This window comes from Rhineura floridana, chromosome 9, assembly GCF_030035675.1.
Source record: "Rhineura floridana isolate rRhiFlo1 chromosome 9, rRhiFlo1.hap2, whole genome shotgun sequence".
Lineage (NCBI taxonomy): Eukaryota > Metazoa > Chordata > Lepidosauria > Squamata > Rhineuridae > Rhineura > Rhineura floridana.
Window position 1 is genome coordinate 97,968,755 of NC_084488.1, and position 21,739 is coordinate 97,990,493.

Sequence of the window (21,739 nt, forward strand, 5' to 3'; positions counted from 1 at the left end):
CTTGTGTATTTCTTGCAACTTACATCTGCATGTATTTTGAGCAGTCTGCTGAACCACAAGGTTTTAACAAAACTTTAACGAGGCAACATGTGTAAACTTAAAAATCTGTAGTAATTACAGCTAAGCTAAACAATTTCTTGACTCTTTTTAATGCAGTTTTTTAGTTGGCACTGTCCCCAGTGCCATATACTTTAAATGCAGTCCTTTAGAAACCAAACTATCATTCACCCCTCATCCGGGTTTGCATCGCATCCCATTTTGGAGGATGTTAAGGTTTTATAGGTGTTTAATCACTGATTATAGGATATTGCTCTTTACCTATATTAACAGCTGACTTCTGCCCATGTTAATATTTGACCTGCAGTTACATTCTTTACTAGATTATCTTGTTAAATAATCAAGTCAGCTGCCAAATGGTAGGTGCCAAGGTTCTTGAAGTTAAGCCTACTACTCTCCTGGCTATCATTTACTTCACGGGTAGGGAACCTTCTTCAGCCCAAGGGCTGTTTTTCAATCTGGGCAACCTCATGAGGGCCACATGCTAGTCATGGCAGCAGCTAGAGGCAAAAGTGGGTGGAGCAATAAATGGAAATTTCACCGTTGTACATTAGTTTCTACACACATTCACATCCTCTGATCTTCCATCCAGGCAAACAGAGTGCAAAGCAGATTATTTATGATTTATTTATTACATTTATACCCCGCCTTTCTTTTCATGATAGAAACCCAAGGCGGCTCACATATAGTTCCCAGGCAGACTCCCATCCAGGCACTGACCAGACCTGACCCTGCTTACCTTCAGTAGGGTGCTGGGCTCATGTGCCTTCAGACCATAGCCTGGGACAATAGATTATTAGTGAAGCACCAATCTCACTAATCAGGTAAACACTGCAGTCAGGCAAACACACTCAGAGTGCAAAGCAGCACCAATGTGGTATGTGGCCTTGGGAGCGTTCCAAGGGCCACATAGAGAGGCCTGGAGGACCATATTCAGCCTCTGCACCTGAGATTTCCTCCCCAGACTTGCTTCATACCTTAGTCACAGAATATCCTGCTTGTGTTTGAGGTTTATGTACCTGCTCATCAAGTCATTCCAGTTCTTCCAATATTGGAAGCATTGTCTATGTCCATGCTGCACTGAGTTGTTATGTTGACATCTGAGGGAATAACTGATTTTACTGTTGATAGGTATAAATACTAGCAGGGCTGGCGCCAAAGGGCAGCCAGGTCGGGCCCTGGCTGAGGGCCCCTGTGGCCCAGAGGGACCCCTAAAAGGCCCCTCGTTAGGGTGGGAGAGTAGTGCTTCCCTGTGCGCAGGGAGGGAGCTTCCAATCTGCTGGCCTGTTTGCTGTCTCGCTCTACCTACCTATCTCCTGTCTTGTGCAGCTGTGCGTGCTTTGTGCGTAGGGCTACCATCAACCAAGATGGTGGTGGAGGCTTCTTCAAGGGGCTGATGCCCCTACCACCATCTTGGCTGATGGCAGACGTGTGCGCACACAGCGTACTGTGCATGTGTGCCATCAACTAGAGATGGGTGAGAATTCCACTGCATTCGGATTTAGCACCGGATTTTTCAGTGGTCCGCATATTCTCCATGTTTGTGGAACAGTAGTCTTCATTCCAAACATCAGTGGCTTTCACCCGATGCTGGTTTTCTTCCCTCGAATATATTGTTCTTCTACTGTTTTTACACACAGCACAGCATTACAGTATTCTCTCTCTGCCATCCCCCATCCAATAATCCAAACTCCAAAAAGGAGAAAAAAAGCCAAGTCTCAACCACGTTGACTCTGGGGAGGGGGGGCAGTGAAATCTGCTTTCCTCCTCAGCCGGTCTCTGCTTGTTTGCGAAGGTGAAAACTGACCAGCCTCAGTCACAGCGGAGAAGGAGGTGGTGATTTTGTTCTTGGGTTCTCTGTGATGGAGAGGGCAGTGGTGTTTGTTTATGTAGGTACACTTCTTGTAGCTAGAGGTATCCCAGAGGAGAGGTAGGTAGAGGTGTGTGTAAAAAGGTGTATTTCACTGCAACTTTTTAAAATTTTGCTCACCTGTTCACATGTGGAGTAAAGTGATGAACATGGGCAGGTCTAGAAAAAAGCAGAACTGAAGTAGGGTGTCACTTGCTCAGTTTAAAAGGCTGCTTCTGTTTTCTGACTCGTGACATCTGCATCTGTATATATTAATTTTCATGCCCTTTTGACCATTGATGAACTCTGAAACAATACACTCAGTGTTGGCCTTGTGGAAATGTATTTTGTTAATGGATATAGTAACTAAAATGAAATATATACTAAACATTACCTCAGAGTTTGAAGACTTGGCTTAAGTGCAGTGCAGAAACATGAGCCTTTGGCAAGATTCCTGGAAAAGTTCATAACCCTGTGATTTGGCAATCTTTCAGGATCCTACCTGGGCCAATTTCTTTGAGGAGAACTACATGGAAAACAGGGAACACTTTTTGGGGGGGCACAAATTGTCTACCAATATTGGGTTAATTCCTCAAAGTGGCATGATTTTATAAAATGTTTGATCTGATGTGGCTATACTGTTAGAAACACAATAAACGCCTAGGAAAAGCACAAGGCATTTTTTGAGCAAAACAAATTGTTGCCATAATAATAAACAAGCTTGCACAGTGACATAACTTTGGAATTGGGTGCAGTGGAGATCTTGTGATCATGAAAACCAGGAAAAAAATCTCCCAATGCAAATAGGGCTTTGAAGGATGGTAGTAAACTGTGGCTTCACTTTTAGATGCTTGGCGTTTAGTGATTTAAAACAATAACATTGAGACGTAGGAAGCTGCCTTATACCACATCAGACCATTGTCCCATCTATCTCAGTATTGTTGACATTGACTGGCAGCAGCTTTCCAGGTTTCAGGCAGGGGTCTTCCCTACATGGAGATACCAGGGATTGAACTTCTGCATGCTAGGCATGCACTGTCTCACTGAGCTACAGCCCTTTCCCACAATGGCTTGCATTCTCGTGTGGATGGGGCTCCAGCAAATGGGCAAACGTGACCATAGCCTGTGCAATCCAATGAATGTCTTCAGTTTCTTATCAAAGTGAGCTTAATTTGCTGGCTCCCAAATCTTCAATTTCAAGAAGATTGTCTTAACATTTTCTAAATTTCCAGGGGCTATTACATCAATTTGTCCAGGATTAGTGTTGTATTGGCTCCAGGCTTGCCATACAAGGAACTGCTGAGTCTGCCCAGGGCTGTGGCAGTTTTGTTTCAGTTCTGAGTTGCAGTTTGGCCTACAAGCAGCACCGTGCTGTGGGCCTTGTTCTCTTCATATCTTTAGGGATAGTAATGTTCTTGTTGTATGTCTTCTGTGTGGCTTTTTCCTTCAGAATACTTTTTAATTAGATCTAGATCTAGAAAGCTATTGGAGTATATTAGAGCTCTACCACTATTAGATATTACAAAATAGCACTAGAAATAAGAATTCAGTGTTGCTATTATGTGCTATGAGAATGTTCAGCTCTGGTGTCAAGATAAAGCCAACTGTTAGCAGAATTAAGCCCCTAGGGTATGTATATATTCCTCAGGTCCAGCAAAGCTCTGCCAGTACTTTGTACTTTTTTTTCCCACACAAAGAAATGTACAGGGAAAAAATGACGAACTAAAGAAAAACCCTGTTCCAGTGTTTAATAGTATGACTACATAAAAAATTAATTTATGATCCATACAATGTGCTAAGTTATTTCTCTACCCTAGTTTGAAAGTTTTGCTGGGGATAGAATAGACTTCAGTTAGTTTAAGCATTTGGTAGTTTCACTAACCCATTCATTTCAATAGGGAAAAATTAGACCCTTGATAGCTACAATTTTTTTAAAATTGAAAAGAGTGCTTTTGGAGATGAAGTGCCACATGCCCCATAATGAGTACAAGGAGTCTGAGGTAGTTCAGGGTTGCCAAAATAGTTCTACAAATATTTCAGACAGCTAAACCCTACTAGCTTTGGAGAGACAAGAGTGGCCTTGCTGGATCAGGCCAAAGGTCTGTCTTATCTAGCACTGGTTTTTCCAGCACTGGCCAGACAAGATGCATTTGGGAAGCCCACAGCAGCACTTTAAGACAACAGCCCTGGGTGTGGCATAACGCAAAATGGCTGTTGAGCCAGCAGAAACAGGAACTGGCAGGAAGTGCAAACATGCACTATGGATTTTTGTGGGGGTATTTATTGAGACCTTTTCATGTGCCATAGGAGCTACTGGTGTGGACACTGGCATCCATGGGCGCCACATTGGTGACCCCTAATTTAGAGGTTTCATTTGGGGATTGTTGCTAATATCAGTCTTTTAATATTTGTTGAAATGCCTTCTCCCATATCATCTGTCTTGTCCTTGCTGTCGACAAGGTGGGCCTTTCATAGTTTGATTGCTGTACAGCAGGCCAAGACCACCAGTGTATGAAAGGGCCTTCTTTGTGGCCCCCTGACTTTGAAATGCCCTTCCCTTGAAAATTTGGATGGTGGTGGAGACACTGTTGGGTTTCCACTGGCAAGAAAAAAACCACAAACCTGTTCTCCCAGGCATTTGGATTAAATTAATAATCATTCTTTCCATGTTGTTGCTGTATGGCTTATTTTTAATTAATTGGCTTGTTTATACTTTATGTATTATTGTGCTTTATGAATGGTTGGAAATCACCCAAGAATCATGTTGATGTGATGAATGGTGGTCTCAAAAACTGGAAAAATAAAATAGTAAATAAATGACAATTGACTGACTTCTCCTTTACCTAATCCTTTACCTAAATTTACCTAATCCTTTAAACAATAGTGCAGTCAGACTTTGGGTGCAATTCTGTATTGCCTGGGAGGAAACTTCATGGAACTCAAATCATTGCCTGGGAGGAAACTTCATGGATCTCAAATGGACTTATTTTTGAGTAGACACACTTGGGATTGTACCTTTAGTCTCAAATTTAGTCTTTAGGTTTTTCTAAAAAGCCAGTGAGAGTCAGTGTGGCGTAATGGTTAAGATGTTGGACTATGACCTGGGTGACCAGGGTTTGAATCCCCACTTAGCCATGACGTTCATTGGGTGACGAGTCACTGTCTCTCAGCCTAACCTACCTCACAGGGTTGTTGTGAGGATACAATGGAGAAGGAAAAGAACAATGTGCACCATCTTGAGCTCCTTGATGGAGAGGTGGGATATATAGTGTCTTGCAACTCAAAATCAGTTATTGTAAGGTGACATTGATTTTATATTGGGAAATGTTTGTAAGAAACTTAAAAAACGGAAACATGTTGCTTACATAAGTATTCAGTCCTTGTGCTGTGGAAGCTCCCAGTTTACACAGATGAAAGAAATTCCCTTATTGAAGACAGAATTTACTTTACTTAATTTCTGGTATACTTTGACAGCATCAGCATTTTCGTTTTACAAGTCTTACCGTTGTCCACCCTTGCAGCAGCCCTGTAAAATTGGTTAGGCTGAGAGTAATTTATTCAAGACTACCCGGTGAACTTTAAGGCTGCGCAGGGTTTTTAATCCCACCCCAAATAGTTCATCTACTTGGATACTTTTTATGCAAAACTGATTTGGGGCTAAATACTGTTCATGTAGCTCACATTGGTTTCAGTCAAATCTTTCATATACCTGGGTTGGTGTTCAAATCTAGAGCCTTGCAGAAACGTAGTATGTGTGACTATTCAAGCAGTATTCTATAACACCTTTAGTACTGTACTCCAAATATGGACAACTGATGAGATCAAGTCATAATTCAAAACAACATCTTGAAATGTTTCTTATTTGTTTTCTTCTTTCAGTTCCTGGGCATAGCCTTTCTTGGAATTGGACTTTGGGCGTGGAATGAAAAAGTAAGTAGTGTATAACAAACAGTTGAGCCAGTTAAATCTACATCTCCCCCACCCTCATGTTGAATGAAATGTTGCCTTGTTTAGAGGGAAGCGTTGCATCTTGTCCAGCAATGCCAGATGGAGTATTTGTGTGGCACAGATATTGAATTGGATTAGACAGCAGTGTCATGCTATGGCCAAAGTATGATCTGCAATTAGTTGCAACCATAGCATTGCATTCAACGTAGCACTAAGCAGATCATTCTGCCAACGTAAAGGAATGATCTCCCCCTCTCTTCTCCCCACACTCTCCCTAAATCTGTTTTGGGGTTTCTCCAGCCTTTCAGAGCAGATTTGGGGATGGCATGGGGGGATGGGAGAAATCTTATTGTGCTAGTGTTAGCACAACAGTTTAGTTGACTATTGCCTATAGTTTCAAATCCTTCTTGCAAATGTGATCGGTCAGATAGTGCTGGTTTAGTCATCACAATAAACCATGGTTTGGCATTTACCTGAAATGCCTCACTAACATATTCAGCATTAGGCAAAGAAGGCAATTCAGTTTCTACCACTGCTTCTCCACCAGGTATTTGTCTTAGAAGCGTATGGGAACATAAAAACAACTAAAATGCCCAAATATTATTAGCAAAAACAGGCAAAGTCCTGTGACACCTTAAAGATTAAACAAATTTAACATACACTTTCATGGACTCAAGCCCACTTTGTTCAATGCATGAAATGAAATTTTAGTTGGAAGGTGTATATAAAGGAGAAAATTGTAAGGTGTGAAAGTGGAATGGCAAAATTACAGTCGGTGAAAGATCCTAGAGCTGTGCCTGTTTAACTTGTATTTAACCTTTTACAGTAGCATATTGGTGACAATTGCTGCTATAATTTGCCACCCTGGGCTCCTTTGGGAGGAAGGGCAGGATATAAATGTAACAAATAATACCATTATTTATTATTTCATGCCTGTATTAGGGCAGAGAACCATTCACAAGAAATAATAATACACAGCATAAAAAGTCTGGTAAACTAATTTATACACATAGTGTGATAAGTTCTTTGTCTTGATTTAACCCACAAGTGATGGCACCAAACATAATGATGAATTGTGATTCAGCTGTTTCACATTGCATTCTTCCTTTGAAGTTATTTTGTTCCAGAATGGCCACCTTAAGGTCAGGTACAGAGTGTTCTGGGAAGAATGAAATGTTCTCCCGCTTGTTTATCTTATTAGATCTTACTAGGTTTGCCTTATATTGCAATTCAAGACATTTCCTAAGATATTTGGTAGAAAACTGAAACCTTACCCTACTGATTAAAACTCAGTTGATTGATTCGGGTTTTTGTAATTCGGTTTACAGCCCTAGGAAAATTAACAGAGAAAATAAAATCTCTTAAGGTTTTTAGTCTGAGGTGGCACACTAGATATTGGGAAGAAGGGTCCTACACTAGCATTCTCCTTGATACTCTAGATTTGTGTGTGCAGGGAGCTCCATTTTATGTGGGCACATTCGCACCTGCAGTCCGAATTGCCTCAGTTCAGAAATTTTTTTGGAAGCAGGATGCTGGATCTTCCTAATTTTTGCTCTGTATTTGTTTGTTCATTATGATTATGAAGAAGCTACAGAACAGAAAGCTTGATCTCAATTCAAGCCCAACCTGTGAATCCTTAAGACAGATGCATCATAAGAACTGAGTGGCAATTGGGAGGGTAGTGATGCATGTTCAAGTCTTTCTGTGTAACTATTTAATTTTGAAGTAGTTAAAAAAAACCTCTTAAAGCTTCCTTCGTACTGAAATAAGTCCGAAGTTTATTGCCATTTTATTTTCCTGTTTCTCCTTTATTTAGGAGTGTGAATGTAGACATGCTATGCAGCACTTACAAAGATACCTTTCATCTATGTTCCAGGCTAAATTGCAGACGAGCGTACTGGTAGAAATACAACCCAATTAATTTTAATAGCTTAGAAAGGGAGAGTTTCCCACCCGTGTTTCTCTCTCTTCCTGGAAGCGCAACATTAGAGTTTTGAGCATTAAGTTATATGCTGTAAAAATCAACATGGAAAGTTAGATGCAAAAAAACAAGCAGCCCTTTAGGATTGTGTTTTGCTGGGCTTAACTTCAGTCAGCCCATCATGAACAGTTTTGACGTCTGGCTTCTCTTGGGAAAACAAGAGTTGAGCGAAACAAAAACCTACCCACTTAAAATCATGTATGTAAGTGTAATCTTGTGACTTTCCTTGCAGCCATTAGGGAGAGGAATAGCTTGCTTGTCAGGAAGCTAGAAAAATACTGGCTTGACGGCCAGTCAGTTGGGCCTAAAGGGGAACCTGAAAAAAAATTAGCATTCTAAATTGTGAACCTGAAAAGGGATCTGTGAGAAACAGGGCGGTGAGGAACCCAGAAGGCACAAGGGGCCAGTCAAGTCTCTTTCTCCAGTGATTCAAGTTCGTTGCCTCTTTCATTTTCACTTTTTCTCAGAGCTCTAGGAGAGGGTGGTGGGTTTTTTTTTTTGCTTTTCTACCTCTTTAAATGAAAACAGTCAATAATAAAGCAGTTTCCAGCAGATGAAGACTTAATATTTATTAAAGAAACCTGTACCTTAATGTTTCCCCATAATACTATGCCTATTGATTTTATTCTTAAACTTTAATGATATTAGATAAATTAGATTGCCTAATGTCTGTTAAGACATACTGTCAAAATAAATGCATTTTTAAAAGAAAAATGCTTACTAGATGTGCAGTTCCACAAATGTTAATAAAAAATTGTAGCTTGATGTCTTTCTGTACTGATAGCGATGTGCTTGACTTTTGCTTGTCAATCTATCAACCTTCCGTCTTGATTGTGTAACAGGAGGATATGAACACCATGCTGTTCCTTTCGGGGAAGAAGGGCATAAGAACGTAAGAAGTGCCTGCTGGATCAGGCCAATGGCCCGTATAGTTCAGCATGTTCTCACATGGGCAAACCAGTTGCTCATGAGAAACCTACAAGCAGGACCTGAGTGCAAAGAGCACTCTCCCCTCCTGCGGTTTCCAGCACACTGCCTCCTATCTGCAAGCTATCCCTCCGTTGTCCAGTTTATATTGTGCTGCTGCTCTTTGCCAGTGTGCAGTCTGAATCTGCAGTGAGCAGCAGCAGAATACTTAGGAGGTTTACTCATGAGTTGCTCACTCATGAATAGATCTGCTGCTGGGAAGGGTTCCAGCCTCAGGCAAAGTGGCAGATCTGCTGTAGGCCCCATAAGCAACCTATTTCCTGCTGCTGCTGCTTTGAATGGGCATTCTTCCCAGTGGGCATGGCTTGCAAGGGCTCTGGCAGATATGCCAGCTTGCAAGGGCTCCATGCCAAGCTGGAAGTGGAGCCCTCACAGCCTTCTAACCAGATGTACCACAGCCATTTCTGTTAGAGAACACAGAATGTTGTAGGGAAAGGGAGCTTGCTTTCACCAACTTGGAAATGAGCACAAAAGAATAAGTACCAGAACAGATGATGCCTTTGGTGGACAAATGGCATACAGTGGTTATAAAGATTCTGCCATCTATCACTGTTCTTTGACAGTGGCCATAGCGCTCACACTGTGATTTCAAGGCACAAGAACACTTGCTAATAACATTGGCTGTATGATGGCGACATGGCAACTCATTCAGTTAAAAAACACATAGAAAGTGGAACTAGTTCCAGAGTCTCTGAGCAAGTTTGTTGTGCATAGATCTCGCCTTCCTTCCTTTTTTATTTAATGCCACTGATGTGTATGTACCACACAGTGTAAAATTCCTAGGAGTTTCAGACAGCATGTATGGAGTTATTCTGCTTTTAATTGCACAATAGAGGTAGGAGAGATTGTGACAATGTACTGCCCAAGGTCACCCAGTGCGATTCATAAATGAGCTGGTACAATGTCAGCTCCAGGGTTAGAGAGTCCCTCTCCCTCAGTGAGGCTACGTCCTCATTGCAGCAGGTCCAGGGAGCTCTTGTCACTGGATCCCTGATAGAGTGTTGACCCTCGGCAGATGCCCAACTATGCCAATCTTTATGCCAGCCCCGAGCAGGGATTTGAACCTAGGTCTCCCAGTGCCAGACCTCTGTCCTTTATGAGACTGTTCTCGGTCATTCATCAGCTCTACTCATGTGGCAGGTTACACTGTGGGCAGGGCAGTGGAGGATAGTGATTTGGTTGTGAGGGAGTTCTTAGTTACTCTCTTACCATGGTCAGGTAATTTTCTGACTAGGTTTAGACTGGTGGCTCCTTCCCTCAAGAGGAGTGGAGGACTGTGATGCGTCCTTCCCTGGCTCTCCCTGTCAGGTTCCTACCTACTCGTGGTTACTGCCTGTCTCTAGGCACCACCAGGGACTCCACCAGTCCGGACCGCACTCTCTTATGGTTTACCTATCCGCTCTAGCACAGATCTCAACAGATCCCCCTGCTAGGCAACCACCAGTAACGTCCCAATACTAGTATTCCCAGAGACTCTGAATACTGGTATTGTTATTCTCTTCACCGCTGCCACCATTTGTTACAGTTCCCCTTCAGCCTTGGTCATTACCTTACCCTCCCTTCTGGTCTGTGAAACCCCAGCCAAGGATCAGGCCTTTGGTAAACCAAATTAAGTATTTATTAAAGATAACAAAGCTAACAAGATTAACAAGATTTCTTCTTAAGGCACATAAGCATATGGTTTTACTCAATACTAATCCGAACTCCACCTCCCTCCTTCTTCACGCTCTCCTGGCAAACAACTCTCGCAAACCCCACCAAGCAATCCACTCTTTCTCTTCTCCCCCCCCAGATTCCACTCTCACTCTTCCTTTTATACATTCAGCCATTTTAAACACTCAGCCAATCATCTCGCATTCTACTGCCCATTCACTCCCCCTCTTTCACTCCACTTACTATGTATCTTCTAAAACAACAACACTTACCATATATACATTAATATAGGAACATCACATTTCCCCCCCCTTAAACAACAGCAGAGTATTATTCCTGTTCCAGGAGTTATATGTCGCGTTAACAAATAAAAGTCTCTATGGGGAAAATGTCTTTCTTTGTTCCTCTGTCTGGTCACGTCACTGCAGTCCCAGCCACTTGCCTGGAAAGTCCATCGGCCAGTACATTGTCCTTGCCTTTTATGAACTGGAAGTCCACTTGATAGTCCTGTAGGGCCCAGGACCACCTCTGCAGCATAGTGTTACGGTTTTTCATAGTCTGCAACCATAACAAGGCCCGATGATCCGTAGTCACTGTGAATCTTCGTCCCCACACGTATGGGCGCAACTTGTTCAGTCCCCACACGACCGCTAGGCACTCCTTCTGGACCGACGAATAGTTTTTCTCCCTCGGCGTCAGCTTGCGACTCAGGTACGCCACTGGATGTCTGGTGCCTTCTCTCTCCTGTAGCAAGACGACTCCCAGCGCCAGGTCCCACGCATCTGTAGCCACGATGAATGGTTTCTCATAGTCTGGTGCTATTAATATGGGTCCTTGGCACAAGGCTTGCTTCAGTAGATCAAAAGCCTTCTGACATTCATCCGTCCATACCACACGCTCAGAACACTTCTTCTTTGTTAATTCATGCAAGGGGGTTGCTATTTCCCCAAAATTTCTCACAAACTTCCTATAAAATCCAGCCACACCCAGAAATGCCCTTACTTGTTTTTTGGTTAAGGGGATCGGCCACACTTGTATTGCCTCCACCTTGCTCCATAAGGGGGTGATTTTCCCACTCCCCACCTTATGTCCTAAATAGATTACTTCCTTTAGTCCAAACTGGCATTTCTTAGCTTTTATTGTGAGGCCTGCTTTTCTTAAGGCCTCCAATACTGTTGTCAGGTGTTGGACATGCTCAGGCACCGACTTGCTAAAAATGGCCACGTCATCGATATAGGCCACTGCAAAATCTGACATGCCTCGCAACACAGTATTGATTAGCCTCTGAAATGAACTTGGTGAGTTCCTTAGTCCCATGGGTAAGGTCACAAACTCATATAACCCATCTGGTGTACTGAAGGCAGTTTTGGCTCTGGATTGCTCGTCTAGTTCCATTTGCCAAAATCCTTTACAGAGATCTAGTGTAGAGATAATGGTTGCTGCCCCCAATAACTCTAACATTGCGTCTACCCTAGGCATAGGATACGCATCTGGGACCGTAATTTTATTGATTAGCCGATAATCAATGCAAAACCTTGTCGTTCCATCTTTTTTCGGAACCAGGACAATACTTGAGGCCCAGGGACTGATGGATTCCCTGATCACTCCTAATTCCAGCATCTCTTCCACCTCCTTTTTGATCTCATTCAAAACTTTCCCATTCACACGGTACGGAACAGATCTGATTGGGGCATGATCTCCAGTATCAATGGAATGTATAACTATACTGGTTCGGCCAGGTTTGTTGCTAAAGAGATTCCTATAGGTTTTCAAAACTCTCAGAATCTCTTCTTTTACTTCCTCCTTCACCTCCTCTGACCATTCCACTTGATCTACCCCTCCTTTGTCTTTGCTTTCCTGTACCAAATCTGGAAGTTCAGGCCCACTTCCCTCAGGGAATAAGGTAACTTGCAACACCTTTGCATCCCTGGTATGGTAAGGCTTTAACATATTTACATGAACCACTTTGCTTTTGTTTAATTGGTCTGTGGTGATTACATATGTCACTGTGTCAAGCCTTTCTCTGATGGTATATGGTCCTTCCCAGTTAGCCTGTAATTTGTCATGTTTCCTGGGTATGAACGCCATAACCATATCTCCCACATTATACACACGTTCCGTGGCTGTTCTGTCATACCAGTAACTTTGCTTCTCCTGTGCTTGACTCAAATTGTCTTTCACCACTTCCATCATTGATGTTAATTTATTGCGGAATTCCAATACAAAATCTACTACAGATGTTTTGTACTCTCCCAGAGTTCCTTCCTATGAATTTTTTAGCAGTTCCAAAGGTCCCCTCACTTTTCTAGTGAACATCAGTTCAAAGGGTGAGAAGCCTGTTGACTCCTGAGGGACTTCTCTGTATGCAAATAAGAAGCATCCCAACCGTTCATCCCAGTCTTGTGGGTGATCTTGAACATAGCTTCTGATCATGCCCTTCAAAACTCCATTGAATCTCTCAGTTAGCCCATTAGTGGCGGGATGGTAAGTAGTGGTCTTTAGATGTTTTAGACCACAACATTTCCACATACATTGCATCACTTCTCCCATGAATACACTGCCTTGATCCGTCAGCACTTCATGAGGGAAACCCAGCCTCATAAAGATTTTTAATAAAGCCTCTGCCACTACAGGGGCTTCTACAGATCTCAGTGCTTCTGCGTCTGGGTACCTGGTGGCAAAATCCACCACCACCACTAGATATTTCTTGCCATGCCTTGTGGGTTTGGAAAAAGGGCCCACCAAATCTATTCCCACTCTATAAAAGGGTTGTCCAATTATAGGAAGGGGCTTTAAGGGTGCCTTGGTCTTTACTCCACTCTTTCCCACCTTTTGGCATATTCCACAAGATAGACAATGTTGTTTTACATCCTTGGAGATATTTGGACAATAATAATGTGCAGCCAATCTCCTCTTGGTCTTTTTTATTCCCAGATGTCCTGCACATGGGACATCGTGGGCTACCTCTAGCAATCTGGTTCTGTATTTGCTAGGTACTATCAATTGCTTCACTGGTTCACATTCATCCTTTCTCTCAGCAGGCATCCACAGTCTATATAAGATCCCATTCTCACACACAACTTGATTCCTCAGTTTGTCAGTGAAAGGAATCTGTTGGGTCAGAGCTTGTTTCTTTATCTGCTTCAAACTTATATCTTTATGCAGCTCTTCCCTGAATTGATCTGCTTCTTCCCCAGAGACCACTTGATACAGTTTGTCTTCTTCAGCAGGCCTGCTAGTGGTTGCTATGGTGACCTGAGGCTGGTTAACAGATTCCACCCTGTTTGTTTCAGCCCCCCTTAATATGGCTTCTTTTTCTCTGCCAATTTGCTGTCTGGTCACTACATAGATCTTTCCTTGGGCGCCCATTACATCCCTTCCCAGTATTACTGGTTCTTGTTGCTGGGCATTAATGCCTACTTTATATCGGCCCTCTTGGCCTCTCCAAGTCATATCCACCAGGGCCACAGGCAAACTTTCTGGTTGACCCCTCACTCCTTGGATAGTCACAGTTTCCTGAGGTAATATTACCTCAGATTTTATTAAATCTGGCCTCAGTAATGTCTGAGCAGTACCAGTATCAAGCAATGCCCAATAATTTGCCCCTTGTACACTCACTTCCTCTCTCAGACTTGAATCAAGGTCTGTTACTTCTGTCCAGTTTATCTGGCAGAACTGAACCTTTTTCGCTGTTTCTAAAGCCTTGGGCTCTGTTTTCACTGTCCTTGTCTGAGCAGGATTACTAATGGGGTTGGCAACCTCACATTGAAAACGTAGGTGCCCCGGTCTACCACATTTGTAGCATGATTTCTCCTCACTTTTAGGGTACACAGATCCACTCTGGGGTGTCCTGTGCCCTTCAGATTTTAATGGAGGACTCACTCTCTGTGGTACCACATCCCTTCTGCCAGCATTATATGGTCTGGGTTTAAAATCTCTTGATGTTTTCCCCACCCAGCCAGTTCTGTTGGAGGCGAAGTGATCCGCCATCTCTGCGGCCTCCTGCACCGATGTAGGGGAACGGTCTTTGACCAGGAGCCTTATTTCTGGTGGTAACTGATGGTATAATTGATCCAATCTCATGAGGTTTTTCACCTCCTCCACAGACTGAGCTTTTGCACTTGTCAGACATTTCCCAAATATGTCCATCAGTTTTGCCCCCAGCTCCACGAAAGACCACCCTGTCTGTATCTGGCAGTTTCTGAAAAGCTTTCTAAAATAATCAGGCCCCAGTCTGAATCTTTTAAACACTGCTTCTTTGAATTCAGCATAGGTGACGGGCCTGTCTGAGGGGAAATATTGGTATACCTCAGCCAATTCCCCTTTAATCAGGTTTGATAAATACTGCATGTATTTATCTTCAGGTAGCCCCCACAACTGAGCTGCTTTTTCAAAGGTGCTGAGGTAAATTTGAGGATCTTGACCAGGCTCATAGACAGCAAAGTCCTTTGGAGTAATTTTTATTTTTGCTCCATCTCTGTCTTTCCTTGTCTCCTCAGAGTGAAATTTCTGTCTATCAAATTTTAACTTTTCTACTTGTAATTCAGCATCCACTGCTCGTTGCTTCTCCCTCTCCTCAAACCCCAATCTCATTCTCTCAATTTTCAACTCCCTCTGTTTTTCCTTCTCTGCACCTTCCATCCTCAATCTCTCAGCTTCCATCCTCAATCTCTCAGCTTCCAACTCCCGCTGTTTATCTTTTTCCTCAGCCTCAAAGACCCGCTGCTTTTCTTTCTCATCAGCCTCTCTCCTCAATCTCTCAGCTTCCAACTCCCTCTGCTTGTCTTTTTCCTCAGCCTCCCATCTTAACTTCTCTCTCAAGTACTCTATATAAGCGGGATTGCTTAAATATCCTTCTGGGGTCTCTTCCCTGACAGGTTGTTTTTGCTGGGCAGTTGCAAATCCTATAAGTGCTACCCTCAGTTCATCTACCCCTTTACCCTCGTGAGGTAAATTGAATGTTATGCACTTCTCCACCAGCTCCTCTCTTTTCATTTTTATGTATTCAGCCATGGTGTTTGAGTTCACTCAATCTTTGCCACACACTCTTTGCCAGTCACTCTCACAAGTAATCTTGTTTTGTTATTTCTGTTTGCCACACAACTATTAGGGATTGTCTAGTATTCGTATCTCACTGCTACAGCCAACACCTGTGACGTAGTCTCCTTTGTCACCACGTGTCTTTGGGACTCTCTTTGGTTCGTATCTGGATTCTCTGTTGTTCGTATCCCACCGCTACTGCCACCACGTGTGATGCGTCCTTCCCTGGCTCTCCCTGTCAGGTTCCTACCTGCTCGTGGTTACTGCCTGTCTCTAGGCACCACCAGGGACTCCACCAGTCCGGACCGCACTCTCTTATGGTTTACCTATCCGCTCTAGCACAGATCTCAACAGATCCCCCTGCTAGGCAACCACCAGTAACGTCCCAATACTAGTATTCCCAGAGACTCTGAATACTGGTATTGTTATTCTCTTCACCGCTGCCACCATTTGTTACAGTTCCCCTTCAGCCTTGGTCATTACCTTACCCTCCCTTCTGGTCTGTGAAACCCCAGCCAAGGATCAGGCTTTTGGTAAACCAAATTAAGTATTTATTAAAGATAACAAAGCTAACAAGATTAACAAGATTTCTTCTTAAGGCACATAAGCATATGGTTTTACTCAATACTAATCCGAACTCCACCTCCCTCCTTCTTCACGCTCTCCTGGCAAACAACTCTCGCAAACCCCACCAAGCAATCCACTCTTTCTCTTCTCCCCCCCAGATTCCACTCTCACTCTTCCTTTTATACATTCAGCCATTTTAAACACTCAGCCAATCATCTCGCATTCTACTGCCCATTCACTCCCCCTCTTTCACTCCACTTACCATGTATCTTCTAAAACAACACTTACCATATATACATTAATATAGGAACATCACAAGGACCTATTAGAATGGTCCACCCTGATAATTCAGCTAAGACAGAGTACTGCTGGTAAGTGAAATTCAGCTTCTTCTGAACATAGTTGCACACTTCCCAAAAGGATCAGGTTTGCGGCTAAGGGCTGCAGTTTGATCTGCTCTTATCTTGGGAAGGCCTAGTGGCTTCTGTGGCTCTGAGCACCTTTCACCAGCTCCTGCTGGTATACCCAGCTATGAACTCTCCTAGACAGAGCCTAGCCTCAGTTATCAGTGCTCTGATAACATTCTGGTTTGGATGACTGAAATGTTCTATGCCTGGGTTTGCCCTTGGAGACCTCAGTAAATACAAAGTATAGCAGCTCAGTTTACTAACTGGGACTAGTTGAACCTTGGAACAGCTACAGTAGCTGGTGGTATGTTTCCCGGTACGATTCAGTGGGCTGGTTCTTACCATTTTAAAGCCCTAAAGAGCTTAGGACCCAGGTACCTGAAGGCACTGCTGCCATCTATGTGAGTCTGCCTGAACTTTAAGATCTTCCTCAGAAGCCCATGTCAGAGTTCCCCCACCTACTGAAGTGAAGAGGGTGATGGTTGGCCATAGCACAGGGCTAGGGAAACCTGTGGCCCTCCAGGTGTTGTTGGGCTCCCATCAGCTCTACCCAGCACGGCCAGTGGTGAGGGACGATGGGAATTGTAGTTCAACAAATGCAAGCCCCAGAGAAGCTTGCCTGGTATTGACTCTGATGCTTTTTGCTGCCATATCTTTTTATCTTCCTGGGCCTTTAAATGTTGTTGGTTTTTTAGATCTGTTTTATGCTGGAAAGAAAAATGTGTGCAGTTGAATTCAGCAATCCTTTTATGAAAAGATTGGTTGACTGTTAATTAGGAACGGAAGCAGCAAGGCCTGTGAAGTAGAACATAAAGGCTATACGTACATTCCCCTACGTTTCTTCCCTTGTTCATCTCACAGAGGCGCCATAAAATCTTTTCTCCCCACCATTCTTACTGTAATCTAGGGAAGCTTTAGGAGGAGTCTGAAGCTGAAAACAATGTTATTTTCTTAAATTGAAAACCCAAAGAAGAAAGTATTGGTGGTCTCCAGAAGAAAGCTGGAAACCTAATTCTCTGTAATGGTAGCTTTCTTTCCACTGAATAGTAGGTAGACTTTCCCATGCATCCGTATGGCCAGTGAACCCTGACTAATAAATATATGCAGAGCCTGAAAAGAAACCGAAGTACGATGGCATGTTGGTTTTTAATGGGCCTGCCCCCCCCTTCTTTGATAGCCACAATGCAACATTTCACCCTGCTGTCAACCAACATAGCTTATGCTGGGGAAACAGAAGTTATTTAAAGGGTCTTATTCACTGGCTCTTAAAACGCTGCTTCCCACATTTCAAAAACAAAGAGCCACTCCTGCATCCAGTAGGTTTTGTCTGAAGATCTGAAAATGCATGTCACTAATGGGTGTTGTGGATGCTTATTCCTACCCGACACGTCAGTCAAAAGGACTTACTATTTAAAACCAAATATATAAAACAGCAGCAGCCAATAGAACGAAAAGGCTCTTGCGAGAAAGTGCCTTAACTACAGCACTTACTTTAATGTGAGAGAGAGAAAGTATCCTTCTTCAGTTATTCGGTACAGAACACTGGGACAGAACACACGAAGGAGCTCTCTAGAACAGAGGGAGAGCCAACATGTTCCTCTCATCACCCTGGACCTTTGGTTATGCCGGCTTGGACTGATGGGAGCTGGAGTCAACACCATCTGGAGCGCACCATATTGGCTCTAGAACATGCCAGCTAGCTCCTCCCCCCTAGATACCAGTGCATACTACTACCATCCCCACTGAGGGAGACCTGCATGTGTACATTACTACATATAGACCCTCTTGGACTCATGCCACTCATGCATTGGCTGGGGGACATGTCCCATGGTAAGTCAGCGTCAAGAAGGCAGGGCTAGCCAGTGTGTTCTAGACAGCCCCATCACACATTTGTTACCTACTGGTACTGAATGACTGAAGAGGGCTACTGCAGGGTGCTGAGTTGGGGCAACGGAGATACAGGTTCAGTTGTCTGCTTAGCCATGAAACTTACTGAGTCACCTTGGGCAGCCTGCTGGCCCTGTTAAGATATAATGCTAAACCAAGGTGACACATGTTATGGAGAAGAGCCTTGAATTCCAGCCAAAACCCTCAACTCACGCCCACCCCCAAAACATATGCCAGCATTGTGTTTATTTATTTATTTTTTTAAAATAAAATAAAAAGGGAGATGAAAGTGGGAGATCTGGAGCCTAGCACAAAAGACATGGGACTTGAACCCCTTGCCTCCCCCAATGGTGCCTCTGCTCCTTGGGCAAGTTCTCATTATTTTGTGGAACAGGACCTTGAGTACTGGCTGTGTTGCAACTAGGGATTGGGGAGTAATTTGATTCAGTTTGCATTTAAAGGCAAGCTTACCTAATTTGCACTTTCCTCAGCAAGATGCAGACTGAAACACAGCTATCCTTCAAAATTTGTACTTCTCCGAATTTTGCAAAGCAGTTCTTTAGCCAAGGAATGTGTACCTAAATTACTAGGGTAAACTGCATATAAATGCATATATAAGTGAAAATAACTTACATAATGTATTATATTACAGGAAATTGCTTTGCAAAAATGTGTACAGTAATACCTCAGTTAACAAAGTAGATGCATTCCTGGACATTATACTTCTTTAACAGAAACTTTGGTACCAGAGGTAGGAATAACATGGAAAGAATAGGAATAGGTTCCTACACCCACTCTTAGATGGTGGGGGCAGCTTCAACAGAGGCTTTAAAGGGTGCCTACCTGGCACCCACCCACTCCCTACCTCCAAATCGTATTGGATCCTTCCTTCCCCAGCCCTGGGAGAAAGCAAGAGATCTCTTTAATGCAAAACAAAAACACATGCTGGTCAGTTTCACCCTAGTAAAGGCATAGCCATATCATTTTATTGATAGCTAAGCAAGACACAGGCTATTCAGTTTCACCTTAAAACAAAGGCACAGGCTTGAAAGTATCCATAGCAAAGCTAGGAATTTTGTTCCTGGACGATTCCTTAACTGAGGTATTACTGTATATTAAGAGAAATTTGCACAATAACGTTGATGAATTTTCATGCGGACTTTTTGCTAAAAAAATTGCGGATTGATAAAGAAATGTAGATGATCTGAATGGGTGGTTTATAACAGATGCTATTGGATGCCGCTGATTCTTAGGGTCGCCATACGTCCTAATCAGCTTGAAGGCACATAACAACAACAAAGAAATGTAGGGATCTGAGCTTAAGTTGGAGAAAATGAGAAACTGAAATCAACACATTCGATTGCCCCCTGCTGCAAGCCAGTTATGCAGTGTTCCGCTTTTTATAAAACACATATGGCTCTTTGGCCTTGTATCTTTCTGTTCATAGTCATGAATGTTGTACCAAGATAAGCAAATAACTTCAAGCATAAAAACAATTAGAATAATTATCCTCCACATATTAATGGTAATAGTCATAAACTAGATTTTAAGAATAACAGACTTGTATTGCTGACTCACGTTTACCCAGCTTAGTTGCAGTCCCCCTCAATGTCTTTGGTAGAGCCTCACTTGTGGTGCTTCCATTCAGATCTGCTTTGAAGGCAATTGATTTGTTTTACCACTGCTTAAATACTATTTTATATGTTATCAAAGAGCCCCCTGGCTTCTGAAACCATCATGTTCATCTGGTATAGGAGAGTGTTCCCCCTCCAATTTATTTAAGAGGCACATGCTCTACAGCTTTGCAGCTATAAACATCCAACTCATATCAAAACACCTTAAAAACACATTTCTACCACCACTCATTTGTTTATCTTTGCTGGGTGGAGCAGGGAAGGGTATGCTGCCATTGCTGTTGTTATTGTGTTATAATTGCAAATATAACTGAAAGAAAAAAGGAACAAACAACAACAGCTCACACTAACAATAAGAATAATCTACCAATCGTAATTTAAACATATGTATTAATATAGGCAGTTCATATGTCCAAATAGATATCTAAATGAGATTGACTATTATAAGATATACACACAAATGTAGAAAGGGCAGCAAGATCTTCAGACCACTGAACAATGGGTGTGTTTATCATTCCAACTTTGAAGTATGAGTCTCTTTGTAATGTCAATATGAACTACCAGCATCATGTGATCCTGGCTATAGGTCCCTTGTAGAGCTTCCCACCAGTGCACAATTTAATGTAAATATCATCTTAAAACTGGGCAATGAGCTCCAAAGCAGTTAACGTTCATGGGGTAGAAGCGATTAGAGCACATAACTACCAAAATGGGTAATAGTCCCATTACAATTCTGGACATCACCCAAGGGCACATTGAGAGCTACTCTTTTTCTCTTGCCAAAAGAAAAGAGACCGCCATGGCATGAGGACTTACTGGGTACTGGACCCTAATTTCAAGGTTGCCAAGGTGTTGGTTAGTGCTGGCCTTTGATGCACTTGCCATTTTAACCCTAGCTTTAGAACCCTAGAATTGGAAGAAACTTTACCAGGATCCCTTGTTCAAAGCCACTCAGGATATTTCTACTCCTCCCCCAACCAATTTTTTTTGGTTATTTATTTATTTTATTTATTTATTTAATTTAATTTATATACCGCCCTAAGCCCGAAGGCTCTCTGGGCGGTGTACAAAAAGATAAAAAACAAGCAATGTATAAATACAATAAATCAAGAAAACAAAACAAACAAACAATAAAAGAACCAAACAACATCCAAAATACAAATGATGATGAAAATGCCATTAAAACACACTTTAAAATGCCTGGGAGTATAAAAAGGTTTTCACCTGGCGCCAAAAAGATAATAGCATCGGCGCCAGGCGCACCTCATCGGAGAGGCTGTTCCACAGTTCGGGGGCCACCACAGAAAAGGCCCTGGTTCTAGTCACCACCCTCCGAGCTTCTCGATGGGATGGCACTCGGAGGAGGGCCTTAGATGTTGAGCGCAGTGTCCCCTGTCTGTTCCTCCCATATATGGCATTTTCCCCTTTTGTTGTTTTTAAATATGAGCTGGGATATATGATAAGCTCTCTCAGCATTCAGATAGGACCACATCATAATAGCTTGAAAAGGAAAGCCCCGAGCATAAACAAGAAGCTTTGAGTCAGTTTATTTAGCTTGCTCTTCACTTCCTGGGGTTCTGCCCTTCTCCCCCCACCGTCAGTTTCCCTCCTGTAGCAAATTTTGACTGAGACTTTGTCAGGAGTGCATATGGAGGTCAAAGAGCTCCCCTGGAGTTTTGTCCTGTTGCAGCCTTGTTAAGAGGCTGAAGGAACACTGTAAACAGCTGAG

General features: G+C 42.9%; 1 protein-coding gene across 1 annotated transcript in view; it reads left to right on the forward strand.

The window, feature by feature from the left end:
* Positions 1-21,739, forward strand: part of TSPAN5 (tetraspanin 5) — a 118,019-nt gene that overhangs the window by 77,327 nt on the left and 18,953 nt on the right. The window contains exon 2 of the mRNA XM_061582901.1: positions 5,786-5,836. Within this exon, the coding sequence (XP_061438885.1) occupies positions 5,786-5,836 (51 nt within the window). The remainder of the gene's footprint in view (positions 1-5,785; positions 5,837-21,739) is intronic.